Below are 24,275 nucleotides of genomic sequence, written 5' to 3'. Positions count from 1 at the left end.
TTCTTCCTCTCTGAAACCATTCTGATTTGCTTTATCTTCCCACAGCATGGGCTTCCCCCCAGCAGGGAACTCGCTTTTAAGTTACGTTTGAAAACTGCCACATAATTAGTAAAAAAATAGCCATCACTTCATTAGCCACTGCAGCATTGCCTGTCTTCTGTGCAATGTGATTCTTTACATGCAAAGAGAGAAGCTGGGCGCCTGCTGCTCTGTCATAGTCCCAAAACTCAAGGACACTTACCTTTGCTGGATGCGTGGATCGGTTTGCACCAAGGGCAGGATGGCTTCCAGCACTTTACTTGCTGAGCCTGGCAGCATCTCTAACACCTTGTTATCAATTGCCATTTTGTCCACAATAGTCTTAAAGTAGCGCAGTGCACTGACGACCTCCTTCTCCTTTTCCTCTAGCCATGATACATTCTGAAGAGGAGGAAACAAAGGAGAGAGATGTTAAAACCTCAGCCTCCCTGATGTTACACAGTCTTCTCACCTCCTCTACCTAGGCACACCTTCTGCAGGCAGATTTGCTGCCTGTCCCTGCCCCTAAGTGCAGATAGTAACGATAATGCAAGAAACAAAGCAACAACTACTGGTTTTAATTGAGTTGCTCCTTTGATGCAAAGTCCTTAAGCACATCTCACTACCAAAAGGTGCTTTCAACCAGTAAATGCAGCAGATGAGCCAAAGGGAAAAAGAAAAGAGGACACCCCCCTGCCCTGAATCAGAAAAACTTACTTATGCCTCCATTTCTGTATCCATCCTCATAGTTTCAACAAAATATGTGCTGTTCACTCTTATAATTCTGATTAATTCTCCTGTCTCCAATATGCCTACTTGTTCGAAAGTGGGCTACAGTCTCGTTCCTCCATTCACAGATAAAAACGTCCATCCTGATCAGCTTCCAACCCAAATCATTTTGTGATGCTGCTGGAACAAGGGAACTCCCATGCTTTCCAGAGGGACAAACTGTGGAAGTTAAGTTTTGGCATCGGTGAATGAATGTTGCAGAAGGGAACAATTCATTGGAATAAAGCTGAGTTGCGGTCACCAACTTCCTTGCCATCACCAACGCTAGCAGAGGAAACTCACAAGTGATACATGATGCCTTATAGGCATTCTGGACAGGGATATTTTTAAGAAGTTTACCAGAGTATGCCTGGAGGACTTCTAATGCCACAAGCAGCTCCTAAGTGAGATTTAAATGAACTACTGAACACTGCTAGAAAAGGAGCAGAGAGCTTAGCAGAGTCAGGTTTCATCCATTATCTCCTCAGTAAATTCAGCTTCAAGAATTAATGACCTATGGGCATTGTGTGCTCCCCATACTCTTGTCAGCTGTTAAACTGCTGCTTTTCTGTGAAATCAGGCCAGCAGCCCAAAAGGTTTTAGGAAGAACAACTTATAGGCAACACTGGTTAGTAATTTGGGGCCAGTTGCATAAAAGGATTAGATTCCCAAGTCCCACAGAGCTCCAAGTGTAACATCCAATCTAGGACCTGCAAACTACCCTGTCATTTTCCATTTCATCTGGGAAGTGCCCAAACTCTACTGCTGCTTCCACTTTATGACCATACTGCTTGCACCTCAAGTTCTGACCGGCAGCCTACAGCACCCAAATTCCCTTGCTGAGGAGCATCCTGGCAACTCACTGATACAAAAAATGACATTTCTCATTTTTCAGGCATTTCACCACCACAGAATTTACTCCAGGAGATACGGAGAAGCTCAAACTCAGAAGGTTTGGCATATCATATAAAATGATCACACATTTCAGGGATGAAGAGCCCCTGTACACCCCCAAGCAAGTATGACCATGGCCCTCTGGTCAGAGCTCTCAAACAGAAGTGAAAAATTGTGGACTGCAGTTCCTGCTCTGATGGCTGTTTATGTATTTCACTCAACAACTGTTTCCTGCAGAAAGGCTTGTGACTTAATAGCTTAAACACTCTCCTGGAGCTTAGGAGGGATGGGCTTGATTCTGAGAGTTCAGGGCTGAGAATGACAAGTGGAAACACATATCCTTCCGTTCAGCACACCAAGGCAGGCAAATCCAGCCACCGGACACTATATGGGACACAGCCCTTCTTTTGCAACTTCCCTGCCAGCTCTTTGGGTGACATTCCCTAAGAGCACTTTTACTGAATCCCATTCTGAGGTCCAGAGGTACTGCATGTGTGTGTGTGTATACGTGTGCAAACATACACAGAGCAAGCCTGTACATCCTACATAGGATCACAGGTGCTGCTCAGAGCTCCCATACATCAATGTCAGCTGTTGCTCCGAGGCTGAAGTTTCTCGTGCTTAGTGCTTTACTCACTGTGGCCTGAGAACAACAGCAATAAATCTGGAGAAAGGAGCAATAATCTGGTGGGATGGATGGATATTAATATATCCCCGTGCCTGTATCTCACAAGACTAATGATACTAAGTTTTTCCACCAAACATCTCAGTGTGTTTCTAACGCCCAAGTAGGACTCTTCCCTTAAATAATCGTTCCAAATGCATCATGTATGAGACACAACTGATCCAGAAAGGGTTACAGCGAGCTGTACAGAACACACCCAATTACAAAAGCTGAACAGACCCTTTTTGCCTGCATTTTGGCAATGAAAAACCTATTGTAACTTTGCATATGTTGCTGAGGGACACTACTGTTCCTACGATACGCCCTATGGTAAGACCCAAAGAGAGGGTACAGGGGACAAAAGGAAGCTCAGAAAAACCTCCCTGTATGCTGCCAAATTTCTAAGTACAAAAGGGAAGAGGAGAGGTCTGCATGGGTGGAGCATAACCTTCAGGTTACTCATAGTGATTTCACGTAAATTTTTTGGTATTGCTGTTTCTGCTCTACAGTGATTATCTACTTAAGATGCTATTTTTATACTCTTGAAGTACTTAAGAGGGAGGAAAGGACGATATTTGGTTTATCAAGTGTGTCTTCTGTCAGAAAATCTCCTGTTTGTCAACTGATGTCTATATTCCAGTGAGAGAACCTGGCAACAGTCCAGGCATATCCTCTTCCCCACTCCCTCCACACAAAGCTAATGAGCTCACTACATCCAACTAATTGATTAGTTGGACAGGAGCTATTAAAATGCACAAGGAATGAGCCAGAAATCAACAATGTATCACAATATAAAACTGCATACAGCTTAAATAATCATGTATGGTAATAAAAACTCCTGCAAGTGTTTTGTTTTCCAATTAAAAAATCCCAATCTGCACATAAAGAAAAGTTTTACGTGTTCAGCATGCCTTATCAGTAAATCTTCTTGAATTGTTTCTAAGAGGAAAGAAAGAAAAGCAAAACCTTCACCGGTTATTAACATGCTAAGATATATTTGCTGTAGGACAGTATTTTGAAAAGGATTCTTCATTTCCAATTTATTTAATTTGTGGTCAATTTAAAGGAAGGCCTCTAAATTATTTCAACATCTTGAAACATCATTGGAATTAAAAGCCTTCAAGGAGTACTCTCAGATTATTCTTTCATTTTTCAATAGCAGTCAGCAACACAAGGTGCTCAGCTCAAGAAAGCACATCCATAGCCTCCTGGGGGAAAAAAAACCCTACAGCCTGGGAAATAAAAGCCTCATCATCTTCCACCTGATGGTGCAGAATAGGGCCAGGAACCCCTGCAGCGACTTCTCTGGGCGTTAAGCACATCACACAGTGTAAAGTAACTATCTTGCTGACTGCTTCCAATACCACTACAACAACCCTCAGCAGAGATAACCTAAAGAAGTTTGCACTCCTGGCACTGCACATTGGATGAGACTTTCAACAACAACTGGTAAAGACTGTGAATTATCATAAATAACCTCGATTGCTCTTAACTATTCGCTTAGATTTATACCTGAAAACTGACTGCAACAGTATTGTTACAGAGACAGTCTCCAGCCTACAAAATGAGGTCACAACAGCAGAGGAGATAACACTGTGATGGGTTTGTGCTGGGAAAGAGGGGTGACCTCAGCTCTTAGAGGACTTGGAGTATGTTGGGGCTGAGGAGCAGTGTGCTGGGATCAGCAGCTGCTTGAACACATCTGTTTGACTCTCCCTGCTGATGTCAGAGATTGAGCACATCTTTGGACCAACTTCATGGATTTGCTGGCCTGGGTTTTGGGGTTTCTGAAAGGATCCATCCCAAAACCAGGCAGTTATCTGGAAATTGTAAGCACAGCCATAGGGTGTGGAACATTGTGGAGAGGGATGTGTCATGCCATACACTACATTCCATAATGCGATAGTTAAATGCTTATGGAAGGAGGTCTCATCAGGCTCTCCGAAGGGAAGTACATGCCTTGGTTGCTCTTACTTTACACTACATAGTACAATTTATAACTGACCATAAAGCAACCCTGAGGATCCCTGGAAAATATGCAGAATTCTGCAGAGGACAAAGCCACACTGGATTTTGATAAAGTGAGTACCAGCAAGCAAAACAACAGCAAGACTAACAGAACAGGTCCTTCAACTGCTTACTTTGTTCACTGACTTCTCTGGTGTTTTCACTGTCAGTTCAACTTGCTTTCCTTTCTTTGAAGGGGTTCTCTTTATTTTTGGTGAATGAAACTTGCCCTTCAACTTCATAGTGAACGAGGAGAGATGGGAACGCTCAGAATCTGGAAAAACAAAGAAATACATTACTGGATTAGCGTAAAATTGTTGAAACCAGGGATATTGTGTTACAGCATTATCTGGAATATAATTGCACCATGTAAATTTATTGCAACCTTGTAAATTTGTTGAGTGGAACAGGATAAAAATACAATTGTGGCTCTCTATTAGGTTTCCAACTGCAGTATCACCATCATTTCCTGCTTCCCCTCGGAGGCAGCAACACTGTAGTGCAAAGGCAGGAACAGTGCCTAGCAGAGAAAAGGAAGAACACCTCTCTTAAAAGCACTTATCCCCAGCAGATCCCAAAGTACTTTACAAAGGAGGTAATCAACATTGCTCTTTTGCAGATGAGTCAAGGGGATGAAGTGACTTGTTCACAGACCTCTGGCAGAGCAGAGCTCCTGCCTGTGTCTTTGCTGGGGGTCAGGAGCCACCATGGGTGTGCAGGCAGGGTTCTGCCTGGTACCCAGGACTGGTGGCTGCACCAGATCCTTTCCAATGTTATGCCCTTCCCAGGCTGCTGATCTCTGCTCACTTGGTAGCATCACCTTCGGATGTAGCTCCATGGATAATGCAAACAAAAATGCCAGCCCTTGTCAATTACAATGGACGTCACTTCAAATGTACCAGAGAAATCAACAACCAGAGGAACCACTTCAATACCAGGGCATCCTTGAAGGGGCTTAAATACAAACAGCTCAATCCTTTTAACAATTGTATTTTCATAGTTTTTTGAGTATCTAAAAGCAGAAGTCTCAAAGGTTTGCAATCATGCCATATGCAGACTTACCGTTGAAATATATTTTTATCTGTTTAGCCACAAAGCTAAATAAAACTAACCTTCCTTGTAGAAAGCAATTCAGAATGTATTTCAAGCAAAGAGCACTTTAATAAATGAAGGTCTGAATTGCTCTCTAGTGACTCAGATAATTCAGCAGAAGTTACCCAACTTGTCTTTATATTAACAAGAAAAGTAAGCAGTTTTGCTGTATGTTCCATTTTTCTTTTAGATTACTTGGGAATTGACTGCCCTGGCTGTAATGAGCCCAAACAACACAGCCCCACGCATGCAGCACTGCACCACCTTGTTAGCATGCAGCCTGCAAACAGAAAAGGCTGCTGAGTCAAATCTAGCACCCAGAAGCTAAATACCACACTGCAGCACAAACACGGCTCCTCGTACTCAGAAATTACCTAACCACAACTCAAGGGAAGGAACCTGCGCTTGCCTCCCCAAAGGGCTGTCTCCGTTTAAACTCAGTTTCCTGAACTATGTTAAGACCCTGCTATTAACACCTTTACCAGAGCTAAACTTCTGGTTAGTTGTGTCCTCTAGAGCACAGTCTTGCAGGCATCCTATTAATGGAAGCTGCACCAGCACCAATTGTAATCTAGTGTGGCTGCAGACCTCCATTTACAGGAGTAAATGTATTTTCAAGTTTTCTTTGTATCATAAAATCCTGTTTAATGCTCTGAGCAGGGAGGAACTAAAGACCTTGGTCATTGCAGATAAATCCAGACATATCAGTTGGCCTCTGAAGAATCGCTTACAGCAGCTGGCACCTTAACTTAGCAACGATTTACGTCATTGCTTTACATCTACAAGGGGATCTCCAAACCTTTAAAACCCCTCCGGCTCCACAGGGTGCTGAAGGTCACCACTGAAAACAGTTCCTGGCTGCTGTGATAATGCTCTTGCACCAACCCCTCCAACAGTTCATAGTTATTTCATACACCATATGAGTATTTCTATACATGCATGTGTATGCACATATGCTTGCCAAGAAAAGTCATGGCTCTGAATTTATTTGTCAAGGACTGGCAAACGATTACAATAATTAATCTGCAGGGAAATAATAGTAGCAGCAACAAATTGTATCTGGCTCCTCCACGGGCTCCAGTGAGATCCAAACTGCTGGTCTGAGTAAGAGAATGTTCAATACCTACAGAACCCTCCATTGCCTATGGTGATAATTTTGCCTTCTGGGGAATAAGACATTTGGAAGGGAAAGATTTCAGAAGACTGCCATTTCCTTTTCTCCTTCCACCAGACATCTCTACCCACCTTTATGGGCAAGCACATGAACAGATAAATTAACGTGTGTGTATGGTGAGGAAGCTCCAAAATGAGATGTTCTGTCAGCAGACAAAGTTTCTCTTCTGCTAACAGCAGATCCCCATCACTACCACCACCCTAACCACTGCCCTTTGCTCTCTTTACCCTTCCATCACATCAAACACTGCATCATTTGCATGCCACACTCCAAGGGGACACAGACCAACAGAGTGAGGACAGAAGCGAGTGTCTGGAGCAGAATAGGAACTTCTTAAAATAGTACTAATGAAGTAAAGCAGCTGGCATTTGCAATAATAATAAACGTTACTGTTTGAACAGCCCTGCTAAGTCCTGCTTTGAAGATCACAAATTGATGCAGCTTTTTACTGCCATGTCTTTCCATCTACAACAAGCGTTTTCCAGATCTCATCTGCTCATAAGTCTCTGATGCATTTGCAGTTAAACAAATGAGTCACAAACCAATATTCTCCAACACTCAATTACGTGTAGCACTTAAAAATAGCACTTTTATTCTTCCAAGCACATTACAAACATCTTTTCCTCATCCTTAAACAGTTAGGTCTTAACCTTACTCTGCAGATGGGAAGCAGGCACAAAGGTGAAGCAACTTGCCTAAATAGAGCAGAGGGTGAGTCAGTGACTCCAGTAGAGCATCTCCATTCAACTGCAGGCCCCCATCCCTATCCCCATATTCACGAATCAAGCAATGAAGCTACTGTGATTATATTTAGTGAATGCCAACAGACATTATTCAGCATGATGGGCTTTACGCTTTTCAAGCATATACATCATTCAAGCATGATAAACAGAATTTGCATTTTAATGAATCAGGATGAAGTGGTACAAAGGAGAAGTCAGGAAGGTGTCCTGGTTCAAAGGCAGCAGTTACCTAAGCTTTTACAGACGAGGACTGAAACCCTCCTGCAAAAAGCAAAGCTGAGTGACTTCATAGAATGGTTACATAGCACTGGTCTGCTTTGAGAAAGTCACTTTCTTTACACTATATCCTAGTTTAAATATCTAACATGTCCTGTATCTGTCCAGTTAAAACATTCAACCAGCACAGCATGCCTTTACAGATCAATTAATTTGATAACGTACAGAGCGAAGCAGAAAACAGAGTCATGGCAGTGCTTAAACCACCTTCCTGCCTGTCTACAGTAACCAAACCCCTTAATGCAGCATTGAGGTTGTTCCTGAGCTTGGTAGCCTGCCCGCTGGAAACTGTTCTATCATATTACCCTCGACTCCTATTGATGAATAACCGGCAGTGTTTAACTGGAATCTCGGCACTGGCTTTCTCAACTTCTCTTTCTGCTTTTTGGCGTGCAGGAGGAGGGTACCCTGCACTTCTATGCAGTGTCCAAGTACTAATAAGATGAATGGGAAAAGACAAGGTCATAAACTTGATGGAGTTATATCAACTGAAAGGGGAAAAAATTAAGGCAGTGTTGTGTTGAAGCGCTTCTGTCTCAAAGGAACCACTTTCCATCCCCTTGTATTTCACCTGCCCAGATGCTCTGCTGTGAAAAAAACCCAATCCCTTCAAAACTACTTTACTCTGGATCCGAGTTTCTTGATTTCTGACTGGAAGGTTTAATACGTCACTCGTCTCACTGTTAATTCCATCCCCTGTTAATGAGGCTCCTGCTCCGTTGTGCTTGAACGCGCTCCAGCTGTTGAGTCACGGCCCCGCTCAGCTCTCGGGCTCCTCTCCCCCCGAATAGCGCGTGTCTGGGGTGCGACCACACACACAACAGGAGAAAGCTCACGTTATGCGCCTGCTCCAAGCAGCCCCGCTGCCAAGGGTGGCCAAGAGGGAAGCTTTGGTACCCCTTGAGCCCTACCGGGCTGTGGAGGCCACAGTCACCTCGTTCCCTGGCAGCTCCACCAGCCCCAGCAAAGCAGTGCTGCCTGCCAGTTTGCTGACAGAAAGCTAAATCTGGTGAGGAAAGAACTGCAGATTTTAAGCAACAGCAGATTAAGAAGCACAGGGGAAGGCAGATAAATCAGCTTACGTGCTTGCGGGTGAAGAAATTAGGCTGCTTAGGGAGAAAGCCAGCAAGTCAAAGCCCAGTGTCCACCGAAGCCATAGTCAAATGGTCACTTTCCACTTGGTTCAAATGAACTCCAGAAATTAAGTCAAAACCCACACATGCTGGTGAATTCCACCAACCTAACCCAACAGCACACTATTTACTTTAAAGTCAAAGTTCAGGGTTTTACAGAGCTCAGTCACAGCAGACTTTCCAGTTGTGGGGTAACCAGTACATGGGAGGCTTTGGAGATGGGAAATAACCCCTGTGTGCTTCTGGACCTCCTGGTGATGTTTTTGTCACTACAGCACAGCTCAACAGCAGGCAGGCTCCAGCAGCAGGGATGGGCAATTCCACTGTTCAACTTGTTTAGTGATCATATCAAACAGACTGAAAACAGGCTTGAAAAAAACTAAACCCAAAACTTTACAGTACCTTTTCTTTCCTTCACGTGAAAACCTAAACCTTCCATCTTCTCTCACTCTGGTCGTGTTCACACACCAAACGCCTGCAGCTTTAGAGGTGTCAAAGCCTTAAAAAGGGTTACAGTTCATTTTCCAGCTTGAACTGACTCTCGTGGCTTGTTGGAAAGAACAAAGTGGAGTCTAAAAATCTTATCCCACAAATGGTTCGCTTTTCAAAGGCCATTTGGGTCTCTGCTGGATGCACATATTTAAAAGCTATCAGATTAAAAATAACAGCAGACATCTCTCCCCATGTCATAATGAAGCTATTGTGCACATTTTTAATCAACCGCTCCTGCCATTTCTGCCACGAGCCCTTTGAAGGCAGAGGTGACTTATGTAATGAGTTACACAACGATGCCCATTAAAATGGCATTTGTTCCCTTGGGCTCAGCTCCATCATTTTCGGAAGACAAAAGGCAAGTTGCAAGGCTTCAGCTAAACCTTCGCTGACAGTGACTTTAAGAGTGCAGAAGCAAAAGGGAAAAAAAATAATGAGCTATAGCTCAAAATGATCTTTCTGTTGAGGGTGTCTGCCTGGTGTACTGCAATGCAGTACCCAGCGAGAGGCTACAGGGCTGGGACTGTGGATCTGGCTCCTCAAGCCCCAATTCTGCTGTCGAACACAGCAGAACAGGCGATTCAGGATGGGCAGATGGGCATATGAGAGCTTCCCACATGCCACAAAGAACAGATCCTTAAAGATTTTATATGACTATTGCTAGAATTCCCAACTGTCTTCCTTCCACCCTGAAGGCAAGGGCTGTATCTACTGCATACCTGTAAGCATGCACACACAGCTGTGGGGCCTCTGCCCTGGCTAAAGCTTTTGGGCTCTCCTGTAATGCAAACATTAAAATAATAGTGATTAACAGAAAATCGAGGCCTTTGAGCTTTGCAGAAAAGTTGCTCTAACCTAAAGCTCAAACAGCCTCCCCCAGCAGCTGAGAACCTCTACAGAAGCACTGGCAAAGCTGACACATTAAGGCACAATGTGAAGCTCACCAGTGAGCTGTGAGAGAAAACTACCAGGAAACTGAAAGCTGCCACAGAAACAGAAAGCTACCACTGGTAAAAGTAATGGTTAATAATTCTGTGGTGCAGGGCATCTCTTTCCTTGCAACAAAACAGTCAAGCCTGCCAGCGGGTAGCTATAAGGATGGAGAGGAAGAACTAGGCTTTCAAGGAGGGTTGAAGAAACAGATGAGGAGAACCCCAGATATGTTCTCAGCCCTTTCACACCTGCAATGTATAACTCTGCTCAACAGCCTCCTGCTACATTTCACGCCCTCTTTCTCCAGAAGTCCCGGGGATGTTTAGAAGTCTAAAAATGCTGATACGCAGTGCTTGTGCGGTGCTGGGTGTTCTCAAAGGGATGAACTGGGATCCTGAATATGGAAAAGGCAGAATGTGACAGAACAGAATTAAAATACCCCTCTTAAATGTATAAGCGTAGTACTGCTGCATGTTGGACACGGTACAGAAGCCTCAGGCCTACCACTTCCATCTCCATTAGTTTACTTTTCTCAACTTTGCCATTACCCCCAGAGACTGAAGCAAAAAGAATTTATTCAGAAACAAAAAAAGGACCTGGTTGAGGATCCAGAAAGGAAAAAAAAGGGAGGCTCCAGTGTCAATGAGGAAGTTTGCCCACCCTAACCTTTGTACCTTAGGTGGAGCTGTTTGTAAGCTGCTCCAAGTCCCTCTCCAGGGAAGCCGACTGCCAGGACAGCGGCCAGGTTTGAGAGGAAAACAGTGGAGGAAGGGCTGCTTGGGAATCAAACAATCGCTCTTGAGCACTAAAGAAACTTTTCCTTTAACATCACGTCACCTTCGAAGCAGCCTGCTTTGGGGAGCGGAAAGCCCGACTGCCCTTTTTCTCTTTTGGCAACATTACAGTGAATGAGCATAACCCAGCGAGCATTAATGATGCGCAATGACAGCACACAAACTCCTATGGAAAAGGGAGGCTCAGTTCCCTCTCAGCTGGCCAGGCAATGCTCACTGACTCACAGGCTTCATTATTTTTTACGCCACCCTCTGGGGCCTCCAGAGGAAGCAAAACATTTTGATTTGTCAGAGAGCGCATTTCTATTTTGATTTTTTTCTTCCTTGCAGCCATGAATGAGGCATCTCCAGCTGCAGCAACCTCGACTGGAAAGAGCTCACAGTGTTTGCAAGGGAAAGGGGAGGCACAGAGGGCAACTTATCAATTCAGCCACGTCTCCTGACTGCAGTGAAAAGGATGGGGGTCAGTTAACCCCATTCATTTTCCAGTGCACTAGTACTGCAGCTCCTCTTCCTTCCCGTTTCGTATTTAGAAGCAAATCTTCAGGTTGTGGGAAAGGAAGATGCACCAGACCAAGCAGCAAGTTCAAAGCAGCTGGCCAGGTTCCCTCCAAGTCCTCTTTTAGCCTTAAGGGCTTCAAAAAGAGAGAAATCTCCTTGCATGCAGACACATAAACCAGGAATCCTTCAGCTGCTGAAAACTGCGGTAATGCCACCCAACCGATTTACTGGGGGGAAGGAAAAAGGTACAACTAAATTGAACAAAAGGGCATTTAAGGGAGCAGAACTTTGCTGCCCAAACTCAGTTTCCTCCAGCACACCAAAGCTGGCTTTGACACTCCTTTCTGAAACAGATGCTGTAATGTATTGATAAGCAGCAGACAGGACTTCAGTTCTGTTGCATCTGAAAGAAAAACCACTGCTGCAGACTGGTCCTGTATCAACTCACAAGCAGAAAGGTTGCCATTTACCAAATCACTAGCAAACCTCTGTGCAGCATCTGGTGAGTCTCTGGTAATTTCCCATTTAAGTACTGATTTTGCACAGCCCTGCAAGCCCGAAAGAACTGATGAGATTACAACACTGGTAACATGACTCGTAACTCCCTCTGTGCCAGCACCAGTAAAACAACAAGAGAGTCAAGTAGCCTCCAACATCAACAGGACTGCTGTAGTCCATGCTCTTTGTTTACACATAAAACCCACCAAGGTTTTTAACATTTAATTTTAAAGGGAGAAAAATAATCCAGCTACAAGGCATAACCTCTGCATTACTGCAGCAAACTGCTTTGACATAGAAATTGCAGTGGTTGGGAGACAATCTACTGAATTTCTCTCTTCACCAAACACGACTTAATATGGGGTCCATGGGTATCCCCACTTGTCTAGTGGCTTTATGAGGATATGGTCCTGACAGTGATTCAGACATCTAAAAATAAAGCCCTGCAGGCACAAGTATGCATGCACACTACCTGAGTCACCCTGGGCTGTAGGGAGCATATGAGCCAAAGCCTATTTGTTTCATTCACACTACTGCCATGGCCAAGCAAAAAGCCTTGTCACTGAGCTCCACGTAAACTCCTTCTCCCCTCCTCTCATTTTACTCGAGCACATTTGGACTCCTTCCATGTTGAAAACCCTTTGTAGGCTTGGGTTTCAGTCATACGGCTGTCAGCTTTGAAAGTCAGACCTGAAAGATTATAACCTAATGTTGCTGAAGCTGTTTATCCATCTCCAAGGTGACAGAATGTCGTCACTGGCACTCTACAGGACTGCAAGCAGAAACACATTATTTCAGATGCTTTAGGGAAAAGCCTAATTGCTTGCAACCTGCCCACAGGTTCAACAGCTGAAAAACAAGGTTGTAAATGAGAGCCTTGCCTTTGCATCTGCCCCACTGCACCAGTTCTGAATGGGAAAAACTCAGCCCTCTTTCATCCTTGGAGAGTAACCTCAGCTCTCATTCATTAGGTGATGGAAAAAAAGAAGAGAAGCTGGCTCGGATCTGCCTGACACAATTTCCAGTTGCTTTGGACATTACTAATTATAGCCATCTTTATTTTTGACCTCTGATTACAGACTCTTTGCACATTCAGTCTGACTTGCAAAGCTAACATCTCTTTTCCAGCGGGCTTGGGAGGAACCTTATACCCTGCCCAAAAGCCACCACCCACACTCATATGAGCTGAGCACAAGAAATAAGATCAAAACATGGAAAGCATTTGCTTAAACATGCTCAATTCTATTTCCTTCTTTAGCAAGTGGCATAGATTAAGGGCAACAGTCCAGGTGAGAGTGTGATGTAAGCTCTTTTCCATGCATGTTAAGAGATGAGCTAACTGTTCTGTAAGGAAGCCTCATTTCTCACTGTTCTGACTAGCACTGTATCCTCAGGGTTCAGATGCTGAAAAGCAGATATTCGGTTCAGTAAGATTAAACATGTCTGCACAACTCCAGTGCACCGTGCTGGGGGCTCACATCTCTGCAAGAGAAAGGAAAATGAATTTGAGGAACCAGGCCAGCTCTATCTCCTAGAGGCACTGCAACAGCAGTGTAAACTTCCCTGATACTGCTTACTCAATAAAACAAGGCATCACAGGAGGGCTATGCAAATCTCTGAACTTTGAAGTACCACTGTGCTGTTGCCCCAAAGGGCCAGCTCTCTATCTCCACATACACAGGCAAGCATGTGTGCAAAGAGATACAGCAGCACTGCAGGTGTGAAATTTCTGATGTAATCAGGTCAGAAGCTGCTGTTACATGATTGTCGTGCTGCTTGCACAAAGGGTTAATGAGCTGTAGGCCATATCCTCAATTCCATACCCTATTCTGTACCTGATAGGATCTGCAACCAAACCACCAGTTTTATTGCCTGCCTACAGGCAGGAGGAAATTTTAGTCTCCTATAAGCACAATTTGAAACATCAGCGCCTCCAGCAAGGGGAAACCGAGATGTTAATTGAACTGAGCAGCCCAGGAGGGAGCTCCCTCTTTGTTAGCGGTAGGATTAGCACATCCCTAGACCATCATGGCAGGAAACATGAGGGAGCTTACAGAGTCTAAGTGGGATGTCTGCCTTTCATTCTACTGCATGTAAACATTAAAGGTTACTTTAGCAGTAAACAATTATTTGTGACGACTCTCTGTTTTATCCGGTCTTCTCACGCCTGAATGAAAATCTCCCGGTTACATTGCTCCTACACGCAACAGGTTCAAGGAGAAGGCAACTGCTACGAACACCCGCAGTTCTCCCCAGTCTTCTCAGCAAATCCTGACTTTAAAACAAATCTTTTAAAATCATATAGAAAAAAGAACTGCTACGGAAGAAAAACCCAGCAGATCTGTACAAGCATCAGCAGGAACACAGGGGGATTCTGAAGGAATGCAACAGCATCAGTAACACAACTGAGCCTAGCATGGAAACAGGCCCTAGAATTTGACTTGTTAATTTAATGCTGAAGAAAAAACAGCTATTCCTTGGCTATTTTGGAATATGATGTAGCCTAATGCAGTGGTAAGTTTGGAAACCCACTTACCAAGGGGATAGTGAAGCCTTCTTTCTTTGGAGCTTAATTCTTTGCCGCCATGCAATGTCATCTCTTGTATCACCAAGGCTGTCTGTATTTAAACAGGTAGCTATCTTTAATGGAAATTAACAAATGGGGGCCCTACTAACAATCAGTTCCTATTTTTAATGAGCTTCCACTCTGTTGAAGCTGGACTTCATTTCAAGAAGAAACACCTTCAACACTGACAAACAACAGTGGGGCAACAGCTAAAGGGAACTAAGCTGAGACTGTATTTTACCAGAAACAAAGTCAAACCTTATCTCAGCATCTCTTTACAGTCCTGCTGAAACAATTCTTTCATCACTGAATAAATCTTGGTGAATTAACAGCTACTTGAGTGTGGTTTTTACTTACGGTCCATTCCCTTATCATATCCCCTCCCATGCAGAGCATGCCATCAGGTTTCGGAAGTGAGATTCTGTCCAAGAGCCATATCTGCCAGAGAGGCACTGGGTGCCACATGAATCCATGAAAAAAAGCGTGTTTTAAAACCCAGTGCCCGGAGAAGCTGTGGCTGCCCCATCCCTGGCAGTATTCAAGGCCAGGTTGGACACAGGGGCTTGGAGCAACCTGCTCTAGTGGAAGGTGTCCACAAACTGGATGAGCTTTATGGCCCCTTCCAACCCAAACCATTCTATGATTCTGTAATTCTGTGGCAAAGAGACCTCAAGTTTCTATAAATAAGAAATCATTTTGTACAGCATTTATATTTAATTTGGTTTTGACAAAGCAGCAAAACCACAACCACCAAAGCTATTTAAGCCTCTGCAACACAATACACGATTGCACAGCGATCCTGCCATCCAGCTCTGAAAGGTGAATCAATACTCATTCCAGCTCATGGTGCACCGAGCAATACTTCGGGAGCTCAAGGGGTCCATGTGGAAAACAGCAGCTAGTCTGTAACGAGAAACTTCAGCTCCACAAGGCCTCAAGCTGCATGGTGCTGGTCTGGCAGCCCCAAGAGGGCTGAGGGTCAGGTCAGGGTATGCTCCATCACGTCCAGGGAGTGCTGCCTCCTCGCTCAGGCTAAGCCTGGTGCTTTGTCAAAGCTTCAGTGTGATTAACTTTATGCTCTGTGGAAAAACATTCAATAACCTACTGATTCGTGCAGCACATTCAGTATGTCACAGCAGTTGGGTTCAGGAAGATGTAAAGAGATGTTTATAAAAATACCTCTGGTACCATTATTAGGAGCGTAAACACCTCCCAGACCTTCTGTGCTTCGTATTAACAACTGGTAATGCACAACCACCCTGCACAACCTTCATCCCTGTCGGATTTTGAAGCATCAGCTGGGTGCAGCCAATGAGGCAAAAAATGACACCATAGTAAAGCAACGAGAAACACTATAAATCATCTTTCAACTAATCAAGAACCACCTATAATGTTGCAAACATAAAACTTTGTACGTATGATCTGCATTTATTATTTTGCAGTATAAGCTAGTACTAAGCTTTGTGTCAGCCTAGTTAAAAACTATAGCTTTGTAACTGCTAATATCGCAAGAGATTGTGTGTCTAAGACTTGGGAATAAGAAAAAAGTGGGGGCAGAGAGTAGTGCCAAAAATAGAAAAGCAGACTTTTCTATTTTATCTGCTCTTATCTGAAAACTCATGGGGGAGAGAAGGAAGGAGGAAATACAAGGAGGAAGAAGAGGAGCTGGGGTGCTGCTTGGCAAGAAATACCCTTGTGTGTTGTGGGAGGGGGTTGAGAGGAGTTGAACACTGCAGCCATTGACTGCTGGACCTGAGCAAACATCTGCTTCCCACAAGGAGCACAGCTCCCTGCACGACTTCACAACGAGATTTCCAAATTGAGCTTGGACTTCATTTATTTGAGCAGTGTTTTAGGGAAGCTTCATTTTCCTTTCTACCCTGTTTACAGATTTAATCAGCAACCTCACTTTGCCTCCCTCCCCAAACAAACAAATACTTTCTGCCTTTTTGATCCTCTGTGTGCTCATGGACTCGACTCTGAGCTCAGCAAATAAACTCTCCGCTACACCTACTTCTAAAGTGCTGATTCCTGTGGAAGAATGACAGATGGAAGATCTCTCTCCTGCTTCATTTTTGGCAACTCTGCAGTCAGGAAAGCACTCTAAATGCGCCCTCATTCTTCATTAACCTGAAAACCAGTTGTGTATCTATTGCTAAGAGTGCAAAACTAAAGATGTCTCAAACAAATCATGGAAAAGGCATTTGATTTGGGAAAACCTGCTTCATTAAATGTGTTGAGAGTCTCCAGTTCCTCTGCAGAAGGCTCGTACAGTCTGTACGACTTTAAACAATACCATTTCCATGTCTATCCTGATACTACACACAAGCCATAGGTACAAAACACCCGTAACGGTCTGAGTGCTGTTATTTGATAAAAAACCAACACTATATATAGCAGTCACAATGTTAAATTATGAAACTGAACCCATTCATATGGAAACTTTGACAGAGGCCTCTCAGAAGAAATTTTCAACAGGGATTCAAATCACTTATAAAAGAGAATTAAAAATATATAGAAAATACTTCAAGTACAATCAAGTTAATGTGATATTTGTTGGCTGAGAACAGACCAGGTAAAGAGCTGAGCTGGTTTTCTGGCAGCTGTACGAATCTATATAAGGGAGACTGCCTGAAACTATAATAAACTGGTATTTATCATGATAAAATGTACCAACATGCAAAGCCACAAGAACCCTACAGCTCAGAATTTACAATGAGGGCTGTTCCATCCATAAAAGTGAATTCAAATCAAGGTGAAGGCTGGAAACTCACACCCATTATTCCCAAAGAACTCCCTACACAGTTTTGCTTCGGGAATAAGACTGGCCAATTGCGAAGTGGACTCGGCAAATTAAAAGACAAATTGGAAATAAAGGACAATATTTAGGGATAATGTTAATACAGATGGGAAGCTGCTTCTCAAAGACAGAAGATGACAAACTCCTCAAAGGAGGTGACAAATCATCTTTTTCTCGTAGGAACTCTCCCTACAATCCAGTGGCCTGTTCTCAAAATGGTTTATGTCTTTCTTTTTTCCCAGTTGGTAGGAGTGATTTTATTTAGTCATTTTTGTTTATTTAAAGGACACTCCAAATGGAACCAGGACACTCACAATAGGGAACCAGGAAAACAGAGGAACTAAACCTGTTCCTCCAACATCTTTCATTGTAAAGCAGAAATTCCTGATTTGTGCTCTCCTGTTAAGAATTGGGTCTGCATTTGCAAAACAACTCAACAAAGAAGTGCCAGCTCCACTGAACTACTTTGTCATTCACAACCCTGTGGAAGGAAAGTCAACTGTAGGCCTAACGGCAAAGCTCTAGGCTTACATTCAGACAATAGTCTAAACAAAGGCTAACCTAGCACCAAACAGGCATCTAGTTTTTACAGGGGAATTTGCAGATGTTAATTTTGCCCCTTTAATATCAAAACTGCCATCTCTGTGGCTCTGAAATGACTGTGTAATGGGCTTTCCTTTTACACAGCCAGACATTCATGGCACAAATGGGTAAGAGGCGGGGATCCAGAGCAAGTGACACTTGCCATCAGTCACATGAAAATCTAATGCAGAACAGATGCAAAACCACGCCAATATTGGCAGAGGACCTACCTGGATGACAGCAGCACAATTCTTAATGTCACCGTGAGTGGCATTAAAGGACAAATGGACTAACTGTGATCCTGAAGCCACATAATATTCCTATAATCGGCTTAAAGCACACTGCCAGTCAACAGCCAGCAGATAGTAAACAGTTTGGCAAAGCTGTTCAAGCAATAATCAGGTTACTGGGAAAGAAATGACCAATATTCACAGCAAATGACCCGGCATAACCCATCTCACGATCCCTAACAAGCTCTCCAGATTTAACAGTACGGATGCTTACAGTTGCTTTCAGCATTTCAGACCAAAGAAACCACTGCCTCATAGTCTTAATTGCCTCCCTCAGCAAGGCAGAAGGCGATTTGGAGTCTCCATAAATTCTTACTAGTAAAGAAATCAGGCCATTAATTTTCTAACATTCAGGCTACCGGGCTTATTTTACACCATTACTAGCCAAACCAGAGTCCAATAATGAGATGATCTATTTGGAAATAATATTTTGCTTGGAGGAAAAAAAGAAACATCATTTTCATCTATAATACCCATAAATCACTTTATTTACGGACTACAGCCTGGGGACTCAGGGCCAGTCTAGTGATAGGATTTCTCTTCTATTTGCACCACGTCAGCATCTGCTCTCTTCATGAGAAAACAAAAAGCTGCCCAAAGACATTATAGCACTTTCACACCCTGAACCACCCATATCCCAAAGAGTCTGCCTAGTTCAGTTAGTTATAATCACACCACATTTTGCATATCCTAGCATTTTAGTATTGAAAGAGTTTAGGTAAATACATGACAACACTGACTGGCAGAGCAGCTCTTGTCCAACTTCAAACAAATATTACACACTTCTTTATTTGAAATGCTGAAATCAAACGCTCCAAGGCTTCGTTCACAGAGTGATCATGCAGCAAAATGATGGGTATACAAGGTGAGCACCAGTAAATACAGTCAAAAGTATCCTCCTCTCCCTAAACATGTTCTTCTCTTCAACTATACTATGGTAGATATGGTTTGTTACAGGATTTTCACACGCCTGAGGAGCCAAGTCTGGTAGGGATTTTTGTATTTTAAAGAAACATTTTACTCCTATATATTCATAGTGCTTTTAAAGAGAAGCTCTGATTGTGCTGAATTACTGTATCAAGAAACAACCCTCTCCAAGGTAAAAGGTAACAGAAAAATCACAACAGGAAGAAGAGAAATTATATTTCAGCTATGAGGGCAAACAACACTGCTTTTAAAGCCTGCTGGGGGCTATACAGAGCCCACTTACTGCAGATAAGAATTCAGATTGGATTTTGGAGGTCTAATCTGAAATAAAGTCATAATATTCCTGGGGGTAAACAGCTCCAGAGAGCATCAGTGTTATAGAAAGAGGCTGCTTTGACCAAATTACCATCACTCTTACTTGAAGTCACATCTTCTGGTTCTGTATTAACCCAATAATCTTGTATGATCTTCACCTCAGTCATTTTCCCTCCACAGCAGCACAGGCCAGAAAGGGGATTCCAGAGTTCAAGCCCATTCTCTTGCTGGATTATAAAAATCACAGCGTAACCATATCACACAAAAGCTCACCCATTGGGACCTGATGCAAAACAAGGAGAACCAACACAAGGAAAGCAAACAAGGAAAGCAAACAAACAAGGAAAATCCTTAAACAAAGAAGGAAAATCTTTGAAATCATCAGTCCATTCACTTTAGTGCTGTTAACTCACAATGATATTGATTCTTAGAGCACGTTCTAAATTTTCAACAAAATAAGTGTCATTTTATATGAAAAATACGACCTGCATTTGAATTTCTGAAGAGGAGCACAGATGTACACAACACTTTGCATATTAAATATGTGCTTTGAGAGTGGCTTCAATTTCACACGTGCCCATCTTTTCAATGGCAAATCTGTTCTGACATTGCTTATTGTACCAGGATCTAAAAAATTCGGAGCCACAGCGTTTTGATAGCAAACAGGCTGTCTACAGAGAGGCTCAACAGTGAGAGAAGGAAAAAAGAAGCTGCTGGGTCGTCAGTCAGACTCTTTTTAATCAGGTTGAAATGCTTAGCTGCAGAAAGGGGGGTTCAGTCTCTCCAATCCACATTGCCATCCCTCATGCTGCTTTCTTAATTAGCAGCAAGTGGACAACAGCTGTCAGTAGCCTGGAGGCCAGAAAGTTATCAGCAAAAGGGGCATGTGTAAAGGAGAGAGACACGGGGGCAGCCACAGAACAGGTCTGTTAAATGCATGAGTGGTCAATGCATGCAGGAGATTCGGCCCCAGCCGAAATGGCATAGTAGCACATGGCCTCGTACACTGACACGGAGAGGATGCTCTTCCTGCTGGCTTTAGTCTGGTTGTTTTAACATGCGACTAATAACAGGAAAATTTAAACTGAGAATAGAAGGAAATGGGAAGGCCACCCTAATGTCTCGATGGAAAAACATGGGGGTCAATTCAAAAGGCACAGCGTAATAAAGTCTTCAAGACTGTTCCTGAGGTTTTAAGCATAAAAGTTGAAGCATGAGAGAGAGGGGGGAGAAAAGATGTTTTACTTAAAACAGCAGAGAAACTCTGGCAGAAGGTATGAACTTAACCAGAGGCAACTAGAAGCCATAACCTCAAACAGTACAAAAGAAAACTACTCAGCCATCATTTCTGTATTAAATCCCACAAGCCCACGTCATTGGTTATGACCTTATTGCACCTCATATTAGACTAATATGGATCAAAAAGAAATGTCTGCCCTAAAAAGATGATACCCTCTGGTCAAGCCATGTGCTTATCTGGCAACACAACTCCCTGACCCCAGATGATCAAGGAATAAAGTAATTGCTTCCCTGCTGGATGCAGTGACTACTGTCATTTGTGGCAATGGGGAACTCAGTGCAAGTGTCAGCAATAAAATGCATTATTAAAATTTCCCACTACCTATTTGTTAATGAAAAATTGCCACAATCCTAACTTCAGCTCCTTCAGAAAAGCCAGGCTTTTGGATTTGCCTTTAACCTTCTCAGAAAGCAGAGATTTGGAGCAATTTTCTGAGGTCTGTCTGGCAGGCTGCAGTTCTGCCAGTTCTAAATATATACCAGCTTTCTGAGCATGAACCTCCACAAGGGAAGCTGGGCTGAAGATGGAAGCATTTCCCCGAGCTGCCAGTAGTCTAGCAACACATCTACAAACCCTCATCAAATTAAGTGCTTAATTACAACTCAGACTTTGAGACTCTGGAAATTAGGATAATCTTCTGGGAAATTTATTAGTCTCCCACAAAAGAAATTGCAACATACAAGCCAAAAAAAGCACAGAGCTTGGAGAGTGTTAGCCCATCAAATCACACCTTGTACTAGATTCCTCACCCTAATGCCCGGAGAATATGAGGCGAGATCCGCAACTCCATTTCACATTCTTGAGCCTCTGTGAAGGATTAGTATCAACATAACCAAGAGGTTAAACCATGAACAGCAGTCTCTTGTAAACAGTTGAGAAATGTTTGAGAAGAGGTGATGGAAAGCTAACTGTGCACAGACCTTCTCACACATTACTTGGGGAGTGTAATAGAGGCAGGGCTGCAAAGGGCACTGCTTGGAGAAGGTCTCAACACAGCCACTCATCACACACCACCTAAATTTTGCCAGCAAATCACGGCTACAGCCCTGCTCTGTTCCTCTAGGTGGCATGCTCTGTGCACACAATATAACCTGCATCTTCTCACAAATGGAGATGCCACCACTACACAGCACATCTTCCCTTCCTACTACCTAATGAGATCCGAAATGCCTTAAAAACATGAACAAACAACCCACTCACAGCATATACAGCTCCAGTGATAAACTGAAAAGCCCACAGAAGCTTATGGAGAAGTGGACATCATCTGACCAAAGTTCTATCACACCAGTAAATGAAACACAGGCAGAAGTTGTACTCACTATTCTCACCTCACTACAGACAGCACTCTCCATCACCACCCATCATGAAGTTACATGAACAGAATAAATGCTTGCACAATGCTCTTAAAAATGTAAACTCCAGATAAACACTAAGCATTACACATCTCCCTCTCTGATTCATGAAATCACTGCATCAAAGGAAATTCAATCTTGTTCTCAAAATAAGCCAGAACATCCCACATTTCCCATTGCTACCACTCTCGTAAGACATGACCTGAGGAGCACATTCAGCAGCAGGAGAAGCTCTACTGCATGGGCAAGATGTGTGTGTATGTTTCTTTGCTGTGACACATGCACCACTGTTGCTGGCACACCCCTATACATCTCCAGGACAACCCCACTGAATCAAAACCTTGTGACACAGGCTTAGACACGTGCATAACCATCAACACGAGTGCATGCGTCAAAAACCTGTAAACTAAGAGAAACAAAGGGCAGTGGAAGGTGACAAAGAAGAAATCACATTCTGGTATCAAGGACAACAAGGAACAATAGAAAATGAAAAGCGGTTCAAATACAGAGCTCAAATGCAGAGTGAAGGAAGGAACTGAACTTGGGCTGGAAGTATCTCAGAAGCTCAGCTAGGAAGCGATTACACTGGGTTTACTTGTACATCAACTACAGATGAAAGGGTTTCCCCTTCAGCAGCTCATCTCTGCCTACCCAGCTTCCAAGCAGGTTCACATTTGGAGCACAGTACTTCTCATTTACTCTTTTTCTTGAAGCTATGGAAATCTACATATGGGTTTTGACAGAAGTCAGCTCTGTGACTTAAAACAGAGGATACAACAAAAAGGTCCAAATTTTTACTGATGAGGACATGACTCCATTTCAGCTGTGTCCCCTGTCTAATACAGGGCTTGGCAGAAATCCAGCCTAAGTAACACTGGTGCTACAAGGCTAGGAAATGCTAAAAGCCATGAGAAGCCTACTTTCAGAGACACAAACTGCTACATTAACTCAACATGCGATAAATCAAATAAATTTGTATCCTGAAGCAAGAGTCTGGGGAGTGTCCAGACAAGCCCTTACAAATAGTACCTAGCCTGAAGTTAAATACTTCTCTGTAAACTATCCTACAGACTGTGATACCATAAGAACTAGAGACTTTTTCCAATATAGAATTCCATGCGAGTGAAACTCTGAAAGCAGTTCTTGACACAGCTTAACCACGCGTTGGTGCTGATCATTTAAGCCCGCACTGTTTCCTACTGATATTAAGGCTTTCACAGGATTTTTCATATGGCTTACTCATAATGAACAGCTGCTCTGGCAACTGCTGCAGTCAGCATGTACTTCCTGCCTTGAAAAAGAAGTCATCAATACATCTCCGTACAGAAAATTGTACTCTCTTTAAAACAATTCATGATAGGCTTTAGATATCAACTGGCTACATGCCACCGACACTCCCTTCAACAATGGTTACACCCTCTATACAGCTAAAAATGAAATAGTTGAAAAGGAAGACGTTTTATACAAGTTCCCAGGGTAAAACACATCTGAGAGGCACTGGTCTGGGACTCACATTGTTCTACTGAAAGAATAAATATCTGAGTCCAAATTGTACTTCCTTCACCACCTTCCCAGACTTGCACAAGAAGAAAATCCAGCTGAGCTTTCCTTTTACTTCTGGTGCTCTCCAATAGAACGAAATCCCAGCATTTTATAGAACTGTTAAATGAATAAGAAATGCTGCAGATTATGATTTACCCTTTTGTTAGCATTGCTTGTAGCACCAGTGATACTGCAGAGCTCTGAAACTCTTTCAGTGTTGACTTTATACTGAATACAAATGTTGAGTGATCTGCCCGTACAGTGAGTCCCCAACCACAGAGATCAACTCCCAGCAATGTTGCTTACAATGCCGCCAGTGAGACAGGGTGTCAAGACAAACATCATTGTATTAATTGCATCTGTTGATTAACCAGGCCAAGAACAGCCTTGCTTCAATCACAGGCTTTATAAGCCAGTACTGAAACGTTACTGTAAGTGTTGAGACGGATGAGTCAACAGATAAAATACAAAAGCCTTTGTAAAGAGACTCTTGCTGGAGTAATTTGATAAGCTGCACAGCTACACAAAATGATGGTCTTTATTGACATAGCTTGCTCATATAGTCCTTAACTTGGTTTTACGTTTCAGTCTTGTTTTTTGCAAGATTTCCAGTC

At 43.2% G+C, this 24,275-nt stretch overlaps 1 protein-coding gene across 3 annotated transcripts in view; it reads right to left on the bottom strand.

Moving 5' to 3' along the window:
* RAPGEF1 (Rap guanine nucleotide exchange factor 1) overlaps positions 1-24,275 on the bottom strand; it is an 83,478-nt gene that overhangs the window by 46,393 nt on the left and 12,810 nt on the right. For all 3 annotated transcript variants that reach the window (XM_065695727.1, XM_065695728.1, XM_065695729.1), the window contains exons 2-3: positions 4,486-4,625; positions 242-420 (exon numbers count right to left, since the gene is read on the bottom strand). In XM_065695727.1, the coding sequence (XP_065551799.1) occupies positions 242-420; positions 4,486-4,625 (319 nt within the window). The remainder of the gene's footprint in view (positions 1-241; positions 421-4,485; positions 4,626-24,275) is intronic.

Source organism: Lathamus discolor, chromosome 15 (genome assembly GCF_037157495.1).
Source record: "Lathamus discolor isolate bLatDis1 chromosome 15, bLatDis1.hap1, whole genome shotgun sequence".
Classification (NCBI taxonomy): Eukaryota; Metazoa; Chordata; class Aves; order Psittaciformes; family Psittacidae; genus Lathamus; species Lathamus discolor.
The sequence above is the reverse complement of the archived record's forward strand: the minus strand, read 5'-3'. Positions and strand labels throughout refer to the sequence as shown.